The sequence below is a fragment of the Geotrypetes seraphini genome, chromosome 7 (genome assembly GCF_902459505.1).
Source record: "Geotrypetes seraphini chromosome 7, aGeoSer1.1, whole genome shotgun sequence".
NCBI lineage: Eukaryota > Metazoa > Chordata > Amphibia > Gymnophiona > Dermophiidae > Geotrypetes > Geotrypetes seraphini.
In genome coordinates, this window is record NC_047090.1 from 44,436,692 (window position 1) to 44,457,235 (window position 20,544).

The window sequence follows — 20,544 nt, forward strand, 5'->3', positions numbered from 1 at the left end:
TCCCACGCTTCTTTGAACTCAGTCACAGTTTTACTCTCCACCACCTCTCTTGGGAGCGCATTCCAGGCATCCACCACCCTCTCCGTAAAGTAGAATTTCCTAACATTGCCCCTGAATCTACCACCCCTCAACCTCAAATTATGTCCTCTGGTTTTACCATTTTCCTTTCTCTGGAAAAGATTTTGTTCTACGTTAATACCCTTTAAGCATTTGAACGTCTGAATCATATCTCCCCTGTCTCTCCTTTCCTCTAGGGTATACATATTCAGGGCTTCCAGTCTCTCCTCATACGTCTTCTGGCGCAAGCCTCCTATCATTTTCGTCGCCCTCCTCTGGACCGCCTCAAGTCTTCTTACATCTTTCGCCAGATACGGTCTCCAAAACTGAACACAATACTCCAAGTGGGGCCTCACCAATGACCTGTACAGGGGCATCAACACCTTCTTCTTTCTACTGACTACGCCTCTCTTTATACAGCCCAGAATCCTTCTGGCAGCAGCCACTGCCTTGTCACACTGTTTTTTCGCCTTTAGATCTTCGGACACTATCACCCCAAGGTCCCTCTCCCCGTCCGTGCATATCAGCTTCTCTCCTCCCAGCATATACGGTTCCTTCCTATTATTAATCCCCAAATGCATTACTCTGCATTTCTTTGCATTGAATTTTAGTTGCCAGGCATTAGACCATTCCTCTAACTTTTGCAGATCCTTTTTCATATTTTCCACTCCCTCTTCGGTGTCTACTCTGTTACAAATCTTGGTATCATCTGCAAAAAGGCACACTTTTCCTTCTAACCTTTCAGCAATGTCACTTACATACATATTGAACAGGATTGGCCCCAGCACCGAACCCTGAGGGACTCCACTAGTCACCTTTCCTTCCTTCGAGCGACTTCCATTAACCACCACTCTCTGGCGTCTGTCCGACAGCCAGTTTCTGACCCAGTTCACCACTTTGGGTCCTAACTTCAGCCCTTCAAGTTTGTTCAACAGCCTTCTATGAGGAACTGTATCAAAGGCTTTGCTGAAATCCAAGTAAATTACATCTAGCATATGTCCTCGATCCAGCTCTCTGGTCACCCAATCAAAAAATTCAATCAGGTTCGTTTGGCACGATTTACCTTTTGTAAAGCCATGTTGCCTCGGATCCTGTAACCCATTAGATTCAAGGAAATACACTATCCTTTCTTTCAGCAACACTTCCATTATTTTTCCAACAACTGAAGTGAGGCTCACCGGCCTGTAGTTTCCTGCTTCATCCCTGTGACCACTTTTATGAATAGGGACCACATCCGCTCTCCTCCAATCCCCAGGAATCACTCCCGTCTCCAGAGATTTGTTGAACAAGTCTTTAATAGGACTCGCCAGAACCTCTCTGAGCTCCCTTAGTATCCTGGGATGGATCCCGTCTGGTCCCATCGCTTTGTCCACCTTCAGTTTTTCAAGTTGCTCATAAACACCCTCCTCCGTGAACGGCGCAGAATCTACTCCATTTTCTCGTGTAACTTTGCCAGACAATCTCGGTCCTTCTCCAGGATTTTTTTCTGTGAACACAGAACAGAAGTATTTGTTTAGCACATTTGCTTTCTCCTCATCACTCTCCACATATTTGTTCCCAGCATCTTTTAGCCTAGCAATTCCATTTTTTATCTTCCTCCTTTCACTAATATATCTGAAAAAATTTTTATCTCCCTTTTTTACATTTTTAGCCATTTGTTCTTCCACCTGTGCCTTCGCCAAACGTATCTCTCTCTTGGCTTCTTTCAGTTTCACCCTGTAGTCCTCTCTGCTCTCCTCTTCTTGGGTTTTTTTATATTTCATGAACGCCAACTCTTTCGCCTTTATTTTCTCAGCCACTAGGTTGGAGAACCATATCGGCTTCCTTTTTCTCCTGGTTGGAGATTGTTTTTAGTTTGTAGGGAGTGGTCTTATGTCAGACCAATGGGTCTTAGAAATCATCTGGAACTGGTACAGGTTAGAGTTCTCACGTCTGGTTGCTGCTCTCTTGGAGTCTCCAGATCAGCAAAAGGTTAAGATCGCCATTATTGAAGAGACTGATTAGTCCCTCCTAGCTCTACAGGCTATCTCCCCAGTTCCTCAGGAGAAGCGGGGGCTGGGGCACTACTCAGTTTACTTTACGGTATAAAAGAGATAGTGAAAGATGTGTATCAACAATCTAATAACAAGTACCACCCCAAGTTGGTACTAAAAGATTAAAGCCTAAATGGAGGAAAAGATCTGTGATATTGGATATTTTTGAATTATACTGAATGTTTGAGTTTACCAATAAGGATTGTTGAATCGATGAACTTGAACATTGGCTGTTTTTACTTGGAAGTTTTTGGTTGGATTTTTTCATTTTTGTTTGGGAGCACTAAGCACTTTGGAATTTGCAGCTGAGCCCAGGATAATATGACTACTATAGAAGACAAGAACTTCAGAAGATAAGTACTCCTTCATTCTGATGAATTGATTGACTTTTAGTGTTATAAGTATGGAGTATTATTGGTGATCTTCTGGTATCCTGTGTCTATAAACTTTTATGGTACACTAATTGTTATGGTTTTAAAAAAAATGAATTAAAATTAAATAATTGGTTTGAAGATTAATAGTTCTTTTTCTTTGGAGAATGTTTAGCACACTTGGATACCAGATTTGATGCATGTGTTTTGTGGGCTGCAGCTCCAGAATCCCTCCCTCACTAGAGTCTGCTTTTGGACATCTCGCTGGTCTGGAATAGTGGGAAGGACGTGATGGAAAGAAAAATTAGTTCTTACCTGATAATTTTCTTTCCATTACTTCTTCAAACTATTCCAGGGTCATAGAAACATAGAAAATGACGGCAGAAAAGGGCTATAGCCCACCAAGTCTGCCCGTTCCAATTAGCCTCCCCCCAGAGTTCACTCCCATAGAGATCCCACATAAGTATCCCATTTCTTCTTAAAATCCATCACGCTGCTGGCCTCAATCACCTGCAGTGGGAGTCCATTCCAATGATCCACCACTCTCTCGGTCCTGCTCTATTCTGGGGATGTCATTTGGAGCTGTGAGATATATTCGCTGTTCGTGCCTCTTTCTCTAGACTGGTCCTCGGTATAAAAATAAAAGAAAGAGTAGATGATGCCTAGTTTGATCTTGATCCATTGCCAAAGTGTGCTGTTATGGGGAGAGGTTACTTGACTATTTTTCCAGTTCCTTTCTGCTTTTCTGCATTAATACTGATTTGCTGAGTGGTTCTGTATGATCTTTATCATGCAGCTCTTCAGGTGTTTTCTATCTCTACCTGCTAGTTGATGGACCAATGGAAAGAAAATTATCAGTTAACTAATTTTTCCTTTAAATTGATGATAGGATCATAATTTGTCCACAGATTACAGTTGTCGTTTAGTGGTATTTGGAGATAAACAACTAACTAATATGTATTAATATTTCTAGGTTTCAAATAAAGGAGACCGTGTGGTGGAATGTCAGTTGGAGACACACAATCGCAAAATGGTTACATTCAAATTTGACCTTGATGGAGATAATCCTGAGGAGATTGCATCTATAATGGTGAATTCCCATATTTATCTCTTAACATGTAAATTCTTACTTGGAGTTAACAGTTGATTTCTTATGGCATTCATTTCTGAATTTGTCCTAGCTATAAATAGGCAGTAAGATACCAGTTGAAGTCTTAAGTACATGAAGTTGCATACCTTTAATAGGTGTTCTCTGTGAATAACAGGATCGTACAGTACACAGTAAATGATGGCAGAAAAAGATCCTCAGTCTATACAGTCTACCCAACAAGATGACCAGAGCCTTGCCCACTACTCTATGTAGATCCATGTTTAAATGCTGGTTGTGAAATCACCACTATTCAAGCCATGATGGGGATGATATGTGGTATATTGTTGACAGTATTTAACTTACCAACCAAGATGCCTTCCCCTTCCTCCAAAGCTGCACATTTCCCCCACTCTCAGTATGTGACAATAAAATGATCAACATGCTGGAGTTGTCGAACTTACTTGTCTCTCACCATGTGCAGGACAAAGACCATACAAGTCTGTCCGGCATTAACTCCATTCCCCTAAGCTGGATTTTCTCTGTGTCTCGCCACAAGTGGGACTCAGACCGTGCAAGTCTGTCAATGCTGGACAGACTTGCATAGTCTGAGTCCCGCATGTGGTGAACTCAGCTCCCACTATTCTTGCTCAAGGTAATGCCTCAACAGCCTTGTTCATCTTTGTTCTAGTAAAGCATCCCCTGTGTCTATCCCACACATTTTTAAATTCTACCACCTCTCTCAGAAGGGCATTCCAAGCATCCACCATCCTCTCTATGAAAAAGTATTTCCTGACATTACTCCTGAGTCTTCCTCCATGCAACCTCCATTCATGTCCTGTAGTCAAGTCTGTGGAGATTTTGACATTATTGGAGATGGAGCAAAGTTGGTTTCTAGAACCCATCACTGGAAAAGTTTTCTGAGGCTGCCTGAGTATTTCCACACTTCTACCTGTAACAGTTGCCGTTGGTTTATTTCTGTAGCACACTTCATCTCAGGGCTAGGTTAAGAATGTCTGGCTGTCCATGGAGAACACCTTTGACAAGTATGTACCTTTGTTTTCTCCATGGACAACAGGGATCTTTACAGCCAACCTGATGGTGACACCACAGTTGAGGATTGAAGAGATCATCTGATGCTAGTTTCCTTCCTCTGAAACTCAGTCTCTTTACAATGATATGCTGTCCTCACTTGGATTCCGCGAATCTGTCCTCTCCTGGTTTGCCTCCCACCTCTCCCATTACACATTTAGTGTATGTGTTGGTGGGTCCTCTTCTCCTGCTACCTGCTATAGGTTGGTGTATCCCAGGGTTCTGTCTTAGGACACCTTCTTTTCTCTCTCTACATCTCTTCTCTCAGTGCCCTGATCTCCTCCTATGGCTTCCAGTATCACCTATATGCTGATGACTCTAAGATCTACCTCCCTACATCTGAAATTTCACCTAACACCCAAGAAAATGTCTCTGCCTGTTTGGCTGACATTGCTGCCTGGATGTCCTACCGTCATCTGAAATTAAACATGTCTAAGACCGAGCTGTTCCTCTTTCCTCCTCAACCCTCTGCTCCATTCTCCATCTCTGTAACAGACTGTCGTGTGTCTTTATCTCTTCATGTTTGGAAAGATTTCCCCTGGGATTTTACTCATCTCCAGAGTGAGGCTTGGCCTTCCATTGTGCCCGTCTTTCTTCAATGCAGCTGAAGTGATCTGCATAATGGGCTCTTTCATGATGGAGAGTTCTGTAGATATAAGATACTGCACCAGCCACACTGACACCAACTATCAAATAATAAATCATGTTCTCTTTGGAGGAGCCCGGTACACTGCTGGAGGACATTGGCCAAAGGGGGAGCATTTCTGAGCAGCGGAGCAGAGGCAGTCCTCGTCAGCGGCATGAGCTTCCGGCATGCGGCACTGCAAAGGTGCATGGCTTGGGGACATGATGGTGGGCCTTAAAATACTTTCTTACAATGTTCAGGGTCTTCACCCCTTAAGCGGAGGGCCTTCTTCAGGGAACTAGTATGGCTACAGGGATGAAGTTGGGTAAATCGCCTGCACTAGATGGGTACTCGGTAAAACTGTACAAGCAATATTAGGAGCTCCTTCTCTCCCTCTTGTTGGACTGCTTTAATTCGCTTGATTCACATAGTCGCCTGCCGCATTTTATGAGGTTGGTGGGTATTACAGTACTGCCAAAGGAGGGGAAGGACCCCCAGCTCTGCGCTTCATATCGACCCATATTTCTGCTAGTAGTGGATCCGAAGATTTTTGCCTGGTTACTGGTTGACAGGTTTATGTCTTGGGTTCCCCTCCTGGTGCATCCGGATGAATCAGGCTTTGTGGCGGGTTGCCAGGTGGGAGATAATATTAGGCGGGTATTGAACTTGAGGGATATTTCTCTTGATTGATGCTGAAAAGGCATTTGATCGGGTCTCCTGGTCCTTTATGTTTCAGGTATTTGAGCACTATGGGTTTGGGCCCTGATTGTTGGGATGGATTCGGGTACTCTATAACGAGCCAATGGGTTGTATCAAAGTCAGTGGTCTATACTCAGAATCTTTTTCATTATTGAGGGGAACTAGGCAAGGCTGCCCTCTTTCCCCAGTGCTTTTTGCATTAGTTATTGAACCGTTGGCTCAGCATTTTCGAACCAATGAGGGTATTTGAGGTATTAAGGTGGGGAGACTGGAGTTACAAATTGAGCTTGTTTACAGATGATTTATTGTTTACGCTGACTTCGCCACGTTCCTCTCTGCCACAGGTTCTGAGGGCAGACTTTGTCAAATGAATCAAAAAGGGGACTTCAAACTCAATATTCTGAGATGAGTGATTAAAGTAGGTATGGCAAATTTATTACAAAATCACTCTTTCTTCAAGTCAAGATTATTTATGTTAAATTATATCAACTTATATTGAAGCTTATGCTCAGAGACATGAAGGCAAAAAACCCAGGGCGAACCCCAAGACTATCGCCTCACCACCCAATCATTGCATGTTCAAAATAAATTTGTTGATATCAAAATACTTAATATACTGTGCTCACACAGTTTAGCACATTCTTATGCTCTTAAATGTTTGAAAAATACAAAATAACAAGTTGATTGGGTAGTGAAGCGATAGTCTTGGGGTTCGCCCCGGGTTTTTTGCCCTCATGTCTCTGAGCATAAGCTTCAATATAAGTTGATATAATTTTACATAAATAATCTTGACTTGAAGAAAGAGTGATTTTGTAATACATTTGATAGGGTCTGAGGGAGCTTGCAGCATATGGCGCTGTTTCCGGTTTTCGTGTTAATATAGTCTGAGCTGCTACCCTTAATGTTACTGGAAGACAGTGAACGGGAATTGCAACTAGCATTCCCCTTTAGGTGGGTTAGGGGTCTACATGGGGTGCACCATTTCGGACTTGTTCAGCTTGAATTGAGGTCAGGCTTACTGGTCTATAATTCCCCAGATCTCCCTTGGAACCCTTTTTTAAAATCAGCATAAATATTAGCCACCTTCCTTTCTTCAGGTACTACAGATGATTTTACAGATCAGCAATTTCATATTTGATTCTTTCAGTATCCAGGGATGTATACCATCCGGTCCAGGTGATTTATCACTCTTTAACATGTCAATTTGGCTTAGTATGTCTTCCAGGTTCACCGAAATCTCTTTCAGTTCCTCCGCTTCATCACCCTTGAAAACCATCCAATCTTCTATTTATGCATCACACATACCTATGCAGGCTCAAGGCAACTTACAGAGAGAAAAAAGGTAGAATATAAGTGCAGAGCAGAGTTAGGGAACCATTTCCAGTTCTGAAAGATTTCTTACATCTTCTTCCATAAAGATCGAAGCAAAGAATTAATTCAGTCTCTCAGTGGTTGGTTACAGCGGCATTAAGCTTTAGAAAGGAATATGGTGCCTTGATAAACCCCTTTGGGTGAAACATGTTGGCGGTATAAATCCCTGAAAGCATGATCACAAGTTTTAAGCTAAGTATTTAAACTATTTATACACTAAGGTGGAAAAAAGTATTTATAAATTTAATAGCAAAGTATGGAAGATCCAGTGAGGAAGTAGTACATAAAGCCTGACACAATGAATTTGTATGTGTGCTATGTGGTACTTCTGAGGATCTATAAACGTTGTACTATTTACTGTGAAGAGAGTTAGGAGGGGTAAGAGAATATACACCCTTCCAATCTGAAGTTTGGGCTATACTCTTACAGAAAATTTAACTTGAACTATTGTGCTGTTTGGTCACACAACCTTGGACTTTAAGTTACCTCCTCTGTCTACCTTGCACCACCACTCTTATAGTACTTGTTTATCTCTTTCTGTTTTATGCCATCTCTCAATAATATATCTTCTGTAGCATCCTTACACTGTACTAAATTATATCTCCTTAAATTGTATTGTAAGTTGCCTTGAACCTTCTTAAGCATAGTGTGACTCATAAATTCCAGATTAGATTAGAATTAACAGTTTGAGATTATCCTATCCAGCAGATGCATTACTTATGTTTGTCAGTTACTGACATTTTCTGTCACAACTTGAACAGTGTTGAATACCAGTTTTGTCTCCAGCTTTATGATCTTTTCTAGAAAATTAAACTCGCTTTTCCTAAAGTTTCTATTTCTCAATAAGAGACTGATGGGCAAAAGCTAATTCCCAATTTACCCTGACTTTCGATTAAAAAAAAAAAAAATACTGAGCGCAATTGTCAAAAGCAAAAATGTGAGAAGACCTGCACAAAACTTTTCCAGAGTTTTCTGAGCTTTGGGAGAGTAATCCTGACTCGACTCACTATCAGTGTGACTATAGAGATCCTTGCTGACAATGGAGAATCTTAGCTTGTTTTATTGTAAGTCTGTTAACTGTTTCTGATTACATTATAAAACTGCGTATTTTCTTCAGTTCATTATTCCATCTAAAAGAAATCTAGTCACCTTGTAGTCATTAATAAAATAAATGTCTCCCCTTATTTAATGCAGTTAGTCTCTTGACTTGTGCAGTATTTGAATGTCTTGCTTTTTTTTTTTTTTTTTTCACAATCTGTTGAGCATCAGAGATAGCTTGTTTTGGTGATTGTAATGGATTGGGCTAAAGTTGTGACAAAAGTCCCAAATTGACAGGGTGGTCCTTCTACATAAGGATTCCGTTAAGAATTTTGGTGTATCAATGGATGGCAATAGTACTCTGTATTCCAAATAATGAAAATTACACAATCTGCCTTTTGTATGTTGATGATGAAACTACTAAAACCTTACTGACTGAAGTACAGTATCATTTAAGTTACTCAGACTCATCAGTAGTGTGGTGTATTATTATAAGTTTTTTCTTGCACTACCAATTAAAACATTGCTGAGGATAGAGATCCATCAAAGTGTGGTGGTCAGACCTTTAGCAAGTATCTTTCAAAGAGAGTGCTTATGCAACCTTAAATAAACTTCATTGGTTACCAGTAAGAGAGTGCGTCCAATTTAAATTGATGGATTTTAAGGTGCTACATAACTAGCATCCCAAGTTTGTGGTGGATAGACTGGAATGGTATGTACCAGCTGGACATCTGCATTCAGCTGAAGATGAGTTGCTGTTTATAATTCTGTTAAAGGCATATAAAAAATTGCACTCGGAGGTAGACTTTTCAATAGTAATTCCAGAATAATGGTACTCGTTCCTTTGGAGATATGAATGGAAGATGGGTTACTTCAGTTTCAAAAGAAAGTTAAAACTCATTTATTTAGCAAAATAGGTTGTAATAAATATGGTGACTGGCTAGGACTGTTTGTTAGTGCTGGGGGAGGATATCAGCATCCATCAGCAATGAACATTTTGTGTGTTCTATTGTTTGTTTTTGTAACTCTATTGTTTGTTTTTGTAATTTTATTATAAATTGTGAGCAGCTTTGTATGATGGATCAGAAAGGCAATATGTAAGTGTTTTATAAATAGATTTCATTTGCATTCCTAGTCAAAGGTCTTTTCTGTTTGAGCTAGAAACCCAAAACTTGTTGAAAAAAAGAAAAAGAAATCTTGATGATAAGCTTTTTAAGATTCTTTATTCATTTTAAAACTTTCATCAAGTGTACAAAATTATAACAAATAAAATAAATTTAAGCACTTGTACATCTTATCATTATATCTTATAGTTATAAATATAACCCTCCCCCTCCCACCCTGAGATCCCTCTAGTTATTTTTACTTTCATATAATAGAACCCCCCACCCCACCCTAAATCTTACATAGTTAATAGAAAAATATTAGAAAAATGGCATCAATCATGACAAATTTTGTTGCTTGCATATTTTTCCAGGTACAAAATGAATTTATTTTGGCAACAGAAAGAGATTCCTTTGTAGAACAAGTCAGAGATATTATTGAGAAAGCAGATGAAATGTTGAGTGAGGATGTCAGCGTAGAGCCAGAAGGAGAACAAGGATTGGAAAGTATGCAATCCAAGGATGATGCTTTCTACATGGAGTCCCAGGTACTGTATGAGAAAAGTATATTACTAGCTTTACTCGCTTCTTTTCTCTGTTACTGCATAGAAGTGCATTTGTTGGCATTTTAGTCCTCACACTAATATTTAATTTACAGTGGTACCTTGGATTACGAGGATAATCCGTTCCGGGAGCATGCTCGTAATCCAAAATGCTCGTTTATCAAAGCGAGTTTCTCCATAGGAAATAATGGAAACTCGCTTTGATACGTTCCCCCCCCCCCCCGCTCGCAAAGGCCCCCTCGCTCCAACCGGCACCCCCCCACCGCGTGAACGCCCCCCCCCCCCCCAGTTCAACTTAAATTTACCCACCTCCCCGTCTGGCACCGGCACGCAGGCACAGCTCGTGTGCCTAGAAGATCTTTCGGCTTCGGTTCATAGACAAAGAGCGCCTTTGTCCCGGTGCGCTTTTGACCTGACACCTCCGGCTTCTGCCTGCCTGCCTTGAGCATGCATCTGCGCATGCTCAAGGACTTCTATTCTCCCTCTCGCCAAGAATCTCGGCGAGAGGGAGAATTAGAAGTCCTTGAGCATGCGCAGATGCATGCTCAAGGCAGGCAGGCAGAAGCCAGAGGTGTCAGGTCAAAAGCGCGCCGGGACAAAGGCACGCTTTGTCTATGAACCGAAGCCGGAAGATTTTCTAGGCACACGAGCTGTGCCTGCGTGCCGGTTCTGGTGCTAGACGGGGAGGTGGGTAAATTTAAGTTGTACTGGCGGGGGGACCGGTTCACGCGATGGGGGGGATGCCGGTTGGAGCGAGGGGGCCTTTGCGAGCGGCGGGAAGCGATGCCGGTTATCGGGGGGGGGGGGGGTGTGCTCGCAAATCGAGTCAACACTCGGTTTGCGAGTCAAAAGTTTGTTGAGTGTTTTGCTCGTCTTGCAAAACACTCGCAAACAGGGTTACTCTCAAACCGAGGTTTGACTGTATTTGTAAACAAAGTTACATTTTTGTAGTATATAGTATATAGTAACTTTTGTATTGTTTGTCAGAGGCTTTATTATCCTTAACACAACACATTATCTTATGACTTTACAGCAGATAGTCAATTGATTCAGTGAAATGCATTCTCTTTTAACTTTACAGTGAACACTGACTTTTTGCTCATTAGACTAAATTTCAATTGGGTCAGCACTATATATATAGTAACCTTTATGTAAGAAAAGATGCACCAAAATGTATCCATTTTCTGCAATGGAGGCTTAAAGCTTAGTTACTGGCAGAATGAATTTGACTGAGAGTGACCTGAACACAAACATATTAATGTATTCTGTCCACTATGACATTGATTAAACATTCTGTTTCTGATTTTTTTTTCCAGAAACTGGATGGTGAGTTCAGACATCCAGATCCTGTCTACTTGCATCAGCATATAGGTAAGCTTCTAATTACTTCTGCCTTGCATGTTTTGTCTCACTGCTATTAAGTCTAGTTTCTTATAATTGAGTAGAATGCTATCTTGCCTGAGATACAACTAAGGACAAGCAGGATCACTATTTCACATAAATGGATCATGTGATATCACTATGTGCCAAGTAGATGGATTCTTCTGGAGTTTTCTGGGAGGAACCTAAAAGCCTCATAGTTCCTTGTAACTCAAGACTATTGAATGTGAATTTTTCCCACCAGTGGTTCCTGCTTAACACTAAGTTTTTTCCATAAGGTTTTCACTTTGCGGCCTTGTCATGTTGAGGCGACACTTGCATACTTTGGCATTTCTGAGGATAGCACTGGGAGTTGAGACATCTCTCTCTCAGCTTGAACTAAGGCAAAAGTTATGAATGCTGAAGCATGGAGTTTGGAGGAGCCAGAGTTTAGAAGCTTTGACATATTGATGCATCATCTCACATTTCTTTGAAGGCAATGAGGTGAAAGTGGTTACACATCTATGTCTTGAGATTAGCTCTGCCTTTCAGGCAGAGATGCTACTGCCTGAAAGGCAGCTTCCCTCCAGACTATCCTAGACAGTTGGGCTATGTAGTGGTGACATCAGCTAGAAACTGAGAACTGCATACTTGTGATGGAGCCTATAAGGTAGCTTTGCAGTCCTTCCTAAGTCAGGGTGAGCTGATGTAGAGAACAGTGCTGGAAAACTCAAGTTGGAACAGCAAATCTAAATCAGTGACTTATGCTTAACAATAACAGCGTGCAGATTATATGCACACTGTTAGTGATGAGCATAGCACACTGTTAGTGATGAGTGATAGGCACAGCTCTTGTGAATGTGCCCAGTAAAGGGTATGTCTGTGTTCTCTAGAACTCCCAGATGGTTTAATGTGACATTGAAGATGTAAATAGGAAGAAGGTGCTTTGGAAATTGTCTATAGGGTTCAAAAACTCGGAAGTTGCTTTTATGTTATGGAAATTTTTATTGAGCATTGTAAAAGATAAAAAACCCAAATAGTAAACACACTTCAATATAGAAACATAATGGAAGATTAAAGCCAAATGGCCTATCCAGTCTGCCCATCTGCAGCATCCACTATCTTTCTCTCTCCCTAAGAGATCCCACATGTCTGTCCCATACTTTCTTGAATTCATACAGTCTTTGTCTCCACTACTTCTACTGGGAGAGTGTTCCACACATCTACTATCCTTTCTGTAAAAAAGTATTTCCTTAGATTACCCCTAATCCTATCACCTCTTAACTTCATCCTATACCCTCTCATTCCAGAGCTTCCTTTCAAATGAAAGAGACTCGCCTCATGACATGGCTTCATATCCATGCAGAGCACTGAGTCATTACTACTAGAATTGACCTCAGTAGCCAAAACATACCTGTGCAAGGGCACACAGTCGATTCTCCTGCAATTCAACATCTTGGTGGCTTTTGATGCTGTAGAGTCTAGACCAGGGGTCTCAAAATCCATCCTTGAGGGCCGCAATCCAGTCGGGTTTTCAGGATTTCCCCAATGAATGTGCATGAGATCTATGTGCATGCACTGCTTTCAATGCATATTCATTGGGGAAATCCTGAAAACCCGACTGGATTTGGCCCTCAAGGAGGGACTTTGAGATCCCTGGTCTAGACCATTCACTAGACATACGAAGTACAGTATTAAAATGGTTCATGAATTACCAGAATTTATGAAGTGAGAAAATTCAATGACGTATCTCGGTCCTGGAAGGCCTCCTGTGGAGTACCACAAGACTCATCTGTCCCCCCCCCCTGTTCAATGTATATATCAGTGCTCTAGGTAAGAAATTCTCAAACCCACAAGTTCACGTATTCTCCTTCGCAGATAACATCTTTCTGCTAAGTCCAGCTAAGGATGTCTTTAATGACACCACAGCACATATAAGCAGACTGATCCATGACCTCAGTGTATGGGCAACAACGAACTTGTTTAAACTCAATAAGCTAAGGACTAAGATTTTATGGTTCGGAAACTACAATACTCTACCTTATGTGGACCTGATGCTGTCAATCGGTGAAAAACTCTAAATATAGGGGTCTTTGAAGGTACTAGAGGTTATCCTAAATTTGGAACTCACCTGCACGGATCAAATTAACACTCTAATAAGGAAATTCTTCTTCTGACTCAGGCAATTGAAAGTGATAAGGTCAGTGCTAAGCCAGTTTAACTTCAGGACAATCACGCAAGCGGTTCTCCTCCTCTATCTGGATTACTGCAACTCCCTGTACAGTGGTATTGCTGAAAAAGATTGCAATTGCTTCAAAACACAGCTGCCCGACTAATTTTCTGACTGAGCAAATTTGAGAGCGTCTCCCCACACCTGAAAGACTTACATTGGCGCCCCATAAAAAAGAGGATTAATGATACAACATATCTTGCATGGTCCACAAGGCCATCTATGGCGGTAACTCTGCAAGACTAAACACAGACATCACCATTACACGCTCCTTTCTCACCACCAGACCTCATCAGCGGTTCAAACTAGCCTCCCCCCACCCTCTTTTGGGTATTCTTTGGAAGAAGCTGCATGAATCCACTTTTCCATTCCAGAGACCAAAGATATGGAACAAACCTCCCTCTTCACCTGCGACAAAAACACACACACTCTTTTTTTCAGAAAAAGGTTAAAGACTCACCTTTTCTCCTTGAGCCCATAACATAAACTCAGAATTATACCCACCTAGTGTTCATTCAGTGTTCATGTCCTCTGATCAATAATCTTATTGTAGACGCATTGAATCCTAGTGTGTGGTATGCATTTATACAACGAAGAAGTCGTGAGGACAAGATGTCAAGAGATCAGCCAAAGGTTGTATGGTTCAAAAAACTTTATTGATGGATATGCCACAATAACTCAAAGTATTTTGAACCATGCAACCCTTGACTGATCTCTTGACATCTTATCCTCATGACTTCGTTGCACATTTTCGTCCCATCAATGAGACCTGTCCCTGGCTTCCGATTCAGTGAAAAGCATTTATGCCATGTAGGTATTTAAACGTTTCTTATCATATATCCCCTCTCCCACCTTTCCTCCAAAGTATATATATTGAGATCTTTAAGTCTGTCCCCATACATCTTATGATGAAGACCACGCACCATTTTAGTAGCCGTCCTCTGAACCAACTCCATTCTGTTTATATCTTTTTGAAGGTGCGGTCTCCAGAATTGTACACAATATTCTAAATGAAGTCTTATCAGAATTTTATATGAAGGCATCAATGCCTACTTTTTCTTATTGGCCATACCTCTCCCTAAGCACCCTAGCATCCTTCTAGCTCCTTTTCAACCTGTTTGGCCACCTTAAGATTATCGCATACCCAAGTCTCGTTCCTTTTTTGTGCACAAAAGTTCTTCACCATCTAAACTGTACCGTTCCCTTGGGTTTTTGCAACCCAAATGCATGACCTTGCATTTCTTAGCATTAAATCTTAGCTGTCAAATTTCAGACTGTTGTTCAAGCTTCACTAGGTTCTTCCTCATGTTGTTCACACCATCAGGAGCATCTGTTGCAGGTTTTGGTAACATCCGCAAAGAGGCAAATCTAACCTGACAGCCCTACAGCAATATCACGAACAGGCCCGGAGAAGCGGTTTCTTGAATGCTTGATAATTTAAAATTGGGAGCCTCAACCCTGATGAAAGTAATCTGAAACATGGGCATGTTGGTGGAGGCGCTCCCTTAAAGCTATTTAAGCTAAGTACTCTTTTTAAATGAAATGCTAAAAATACATATGACTTTATTAGAAAAACCAAAAAAGAATTAATGAAGTAATGAAAAAAGAATTAATGAAGATTTGATCCAATGAAGATCGGGTTCAGTGATTTGTTTCATGAGAACCATAGGGGTAGTTTAACCCTCTGAGGATCTTTACCATTACCTTATTGACTTAAGGTTTGGTAAAAAAATTTTGTTATAAACAACGTTGGAAGTTTATGATTGTTGAAAATATACAACATTGCAATGACAGCATCAACACTGGTACACTCCACCTCCTATTCATTGGAGAAGCCTCATAAGAAAGCTAAGAAACATAAACATATCTCCCCCTCAAGACAGGTGTCAGCATCACCATCAATGCATTCCATGCCTCGATGCACCAATGCTAGATCACCATCTTTACAGTTAGTGTCTCCTCTGAGGTGTGCCTTGACATCGAGATCTCCAATGCCTCAACAACCAATGCCCAGTGTACCCATGTCAACATCCGTACTGGCACCGTCTCTGCAGGAGCAGCTTCACATACTGTTGTAGAAAGAGCTAGCAGGGCTGTTGCAGACGCACTCTGTGTCAATTCCTGCTTCTACACTCCCAACCAAAATTCAGTCTGAGCAATGCCCAAGAACTCCATCGAAGCATCGAGCTCAGATGCCGCGACATTGAGTGTCTACATCAAGTGAAATGAAGATCATCAAAGTTGACTATTCAGCTATATCTCTCTGCTATGGTCAAGTTGCACATTTGCATTCAGTTCCAGTACAGGGAATGGTAGAGGCACAATTTGGTCATCCATTCACAACTTAATCTTCCAAGACATGTTTGCCCAAATGAAGAGGTTATTTTTCCCAAGCAGTTCTAAAGGCTTATTTAAATGAAGTTACCCCTCTCATAGCTCTGGGCCTTGTAGGAGCCAGCACAAGCTGTATGAAGTTGCTTACCCTATTATGAGGGTTCTCTCCATAAACAGTCAGATAAATCCTACTCACCTTCTAGAGAGTTGACTTGATTTCTGTAATAGACTGAGGGACAGTAAGTGGTGGTTATGCAGGAACTCCTCAGCCTGCTTAGAAAACCCACCCTAGTTTTACTGAGTTCTGAGAATTGACTGTGCTTCCATCAGCTGACATTACTCCCTTGGGTAACCTTTTTTTCCTGCTTTATAAGGAGAGTCCCCATTAAAAGGAAATACCTTTACACACTTGACTTCGTGACTCAGCTTATGTTAAGGAGGCTGCTGCTGAAACAGGTATTCTGTGAAGACAACAATTCAAAGGGAAGGTGGAGTGGGTTTGTGACTTAGTTTTGATCTAAGAGAAAATTCATTTCATAGAACTGAGGAACTGTAACAGTCATGACAGAACAAAAGTAGTAATCATTGGTGATACTGTCTTGTTGTGTGCAGTAGTGTGTCCCCTTGTATGACTGAACTGCTGTCTTCAGAGAATTCCTGTTACAGGTAAGCAATTTTACTTTACTATTAAACAATAAGGGCAAGAGGATTAATATTCTTTCTCTTTTACTTAAGGTATTCCTACTCATTCCACTACTCAAGTAGTGCATTCTGCTGGAAGACGTTTTATTGTAAGTCCTGTTCCAGAGAGTAGATTGCGGGAACCAAAGTTTTTTTCTCACTCAGGCCCAGTGTCCAAGGAAATTCCAGTGATAGGTAAGTTACAGGATAAGACTCTTACCATTCCACAATGTCCATTTTCATGATATATTTACAAAGAAAGAGAGATATATTGTTAATTAAGGTAGAAAAAATAGGTACTTTTACCCTTGTCAAGATATTCCAAAACCCTTTTTCATTACACATTTATTTTTATCTATTAAAGACCTTGTAAATGTCCAGCTTAACTTTTTTTTTGTTTTCTACAGCTCCAGTCTCCCATGGCCTGGGAATAAACTTGTCTCATTCTGCATCTTCAGTAAGCCTGCAACAAGCTTTTAATGAGCTCAGACATGCCCAGATAACAGAAGGACCTAACACAGCTCCTCCAGTTTTTAACCAAACTATGCCACCTTTTCCACCTGTCATGCCTTTAGTGATGAGCACGCCTGGAATTCTGCCAGCTACTATAAGTGCTATACCTTCAACATCTTCACCTCTCTCAACTGGTATAGGAGTATCTCAACCCATAATGCAATCTGTTCTTACGCAGCCTACTGAAAAGGTTATCACTGGAGTTACTCCAAGTACTACTGCATCAAGTTTCATCTCTCCCTCACCAGTATCCATATGTAGCCAACCTTTAACTAGCAATGTCTCTTCTAGTATTAGTGACCCTGCAGTTAGTTCTTTACCTATTACATCAATGCCTACCCTTCCACTGATTGGAGGGGTTAGTCCTATTGATAGTACTATGACATCACCACCAACTCATCAGGTTGCTGGAGAAGTTGATCCTGTTGTTAGTGTAGCAGGGGCTACATCCCAGCTATCGACATCTCCATCTTCACAAACGATTACAGAAAGTGTAGCTGGGATAGTTCCTCAAACATCTGTCTCACCACCTCTTCTTCCTAGTGTCCAGCTCAGCAGCAGTATTTCTGCCCCCAGTCTAACAGAAACCGTTGCTGTAAGTACACTACTTCCCCAACTTGAAGGTGGACAAAGGTCACTGGATACTGTACAGATGAGCAGCACAGCAGGGCTGTCCCTGCCTATCTCTACACCACTGTCCTATGCAGCAGTGGCAGCAACAGGCATGTCAGTATCAGTAACTCAACCAGCTGTGGTACACTCCTTGCTCATACCTCCACCAGCAACAATAACTCCTGTTCAACCTCAAGCTGTATCCATCTCTACGCCTATATTACCACAGGCTCCTTTACCTGGTCCCCTGCCATTAGCTCATCCAGTTTCCAACCTGCCTGCTGTGCAGCAAACCTTGGTACACAGCCAACCCCAGCCAGCTTTGCTTACTAATCAACCTCACACCCACTGTCCGGAATTAGATGTGGACACTCAACTCAAAGCTCAAGGTATTGATGATATAAAAACCTTGGAAGAAAAATTGCGATCTCTCTTCAGTGAACATGGATCTGTTGGAGCTCCACATGTACCCTCCACTCTAGATGCATTGTTGCCATTGGATACAACAGTCCCGTCAAGTGTCCCATCCACAACTGCTGCAATAGCTAAACCAGTGGCATCCAGTACTAGCACATGTATACCACCAACCAATCTGCCGCTGGGATCCACAGGGGTGCCAGTAGTAACACCAATAGTAACTCCTGGGCAAGTTGTTACTCCAGTCAGTAATGCTTCAGCACCAAATATTGCAACAACTTGGAAAGCAGGAGCACCTTCAAAACCTCCACTCAGCCAAACACCGGTAAGAACAATAGAGTATTTCTAAACCATAAAAATGACTTTTTTGTGATTAGAGTTGGTGTGTGTAGAACTTTATAAGAATATCCCTCAGCCTTGACTTACCTTTAGATTTTTTAAATCTTTGCCATAAGCTTTCTGCATTCTCACAGCATTGGAATGAAAATTATGGAATGATGCATGTTCTCAGCAAAACTGAAGCTTTTCTAACATTTTATTTCTTGTGATAATTATGAGCATTTGGCAGGATAAGACAACCTAGTTGAGTGACTCAGTTGCTTTACTGATAAATGAGGATTCAGAAGTAGATTAGTATTGTTGCTTGTTGGATAGTATAGTGTCTGCTGAAACAATGCAGCCACTTAGATTATACTGAAAAACATTGAGCATTATTCTTGTTCTCCAGTGAGGAAGAAAAATGCATATTTTTGCAGTAAAACTCGTTAGCTAGGAGACATGTTATGAGGTTCCATTGAAGAAGCAGACTGAACCAATCTGGCTGTAAAAATAAAACTATTGAAGAAAAAACCAACTTCTTTTTGGGTGTATGATGCAGTTGTCCTACCATTTAGTTGTTATGATTGATGTTCATTAAGTTTCAGCAGTAAATACATGTGGCGGGGGCACAATCAAACATTGTTATTAGGACACATAGGCACATCTTAAAAGAGCCTTGCTATATAGTTCTAGCTCCTTTATAACAAAAAATAAAAATGTAATGTAAATGCAGTTATTTAAAATATACTCTTTAATATCTTTTGGAGAGAATATTTGCTTTAGAAGTGATATTGAAATGCTACATTTTTCTTGACCTGTTATGTTGAAAGAAAGCTATGTTCTAATAACTTCTACTTAATCCTTTGCCTTTGATAGCCTTGCCTTTACCATTCACTGTCTGTAGGTACTCCCAGTCAGTACAGAGCTTCCAACCAGTACCCCATCCGGAGAGCAACTTCCACCCTTTCCAGGACCTTCACTAACTCAGGTGCCGCATGAATTTCCTTTGCTTCTCCTTCTCTATTCATGTAGCATGATCAAAATAATAACTTCAATTGCATGTTCTTGGCTTTTTAACTTTCTGTACTGAATAACCCCATTGTATGAAAGAGATGCTCAGTTTATTTTAGGTTTAAAATATGCAGACTAAAGATATTTAGTATTCTTCCTGGACTGGTTTGGAGAGTGATCAAAATTTGCAAATCAACCAAATAGACACAAAATTGCATATAGGTAAATTTATCAGGATTATTTAAGCAAATATATCAGTCCCACACTCCAGGGATTGAGGGGAGTGTGAAAAGGTTGTTAAAAAAGCTGAGAACTAACTAAATTGTCAGTGGTAGAAGTGAAAGGTGGGAGAGAGAATGGGTACTTTAGTTCATATAATCAGTCTTAGGGCCTCTTTTATCATGCCATAGTAGCAAGTGCCACTGTTCATCATGCTTAGGGGGCTCAGCGGTGTTCCACAGCATACAGGCTGCGTTTTCTTGTCTCCGCTCGTCTCCGTGCGCAGTTGCTGGTCCACAGGGATGGAGGCATAGTCAGACAGTAGTCTGTCCGGCAGCCCAAACATCAGCTTCAAGACAGCTTTTCCAGCAGTGTGGCAGTGAATTTTCACTCTGGCTCTTAATCGGGGCTAGAAAGCAGCTGCAGTTTCTGTGACCAGCGTTTGTGAGTAAGAGGAGTTGACAGGCTCCAACAACAATTTCTAAAACTTAATTTTGAGGGGTTTTGAGTGTTTTCTAGTAATCCTCTGTGCTCTCCCACCTGAAAAAATATATTTTAGTAATTTTTTAATTTCTGGAAGTGCCGTTTTTAGTGCTCTTTTGTTGTGAATTTGGGTCCAGCAGCCATCTTGGATTTTCAGGGTTGGTTTTATTTTTTTTTTTTAATTTTTTTTTTTCTCTTCAACTTCTCCCTGCTTCTTTAAAATTCGGATTTTTGCCAGGAAAACTGGTATGGAGTCCTGAGGGTCTCCTAGTTTGAATTCATGCAAAATTTGAGCAAATTTGCCGCATTTTGAACATTTTTGCACCAC

At 41.1% G+C, this 20,544-nt stretch overlaps 1 protein-coding gene across 1 annotated transcript in view; it reads left to right on the forward strand.

Annotated features, from left to right (window-relative positions):
- The window catches only part of WNK1 (WNK lysine deficient protein kinase 1), a 538,182-nt gene that overhangs the window by 323,854 nt on the left and 193,784 nt on the right, over positions 1 to 20,544 (forward strand). The window contains 6 exon segments of the mRNA XM_033953429.1: positions 3,435 to 3,551; positions 9,851 to 10,024; positions 11,356 to 11,410; positions 16,698 to 16,838; positions 17,051 to 18,510; positions 19,408 to 19,491. Of these exon segments, the coding sequence (XP_033809320.1) occupies positions 3,435 to 3,551; positions 9,851 to 10,024; positions 11,356 to 11,410; positions 16,698 to 16,838; positions 17,051 to 18,510; positions 19,408 to 19,491 (2,031 nt within the window).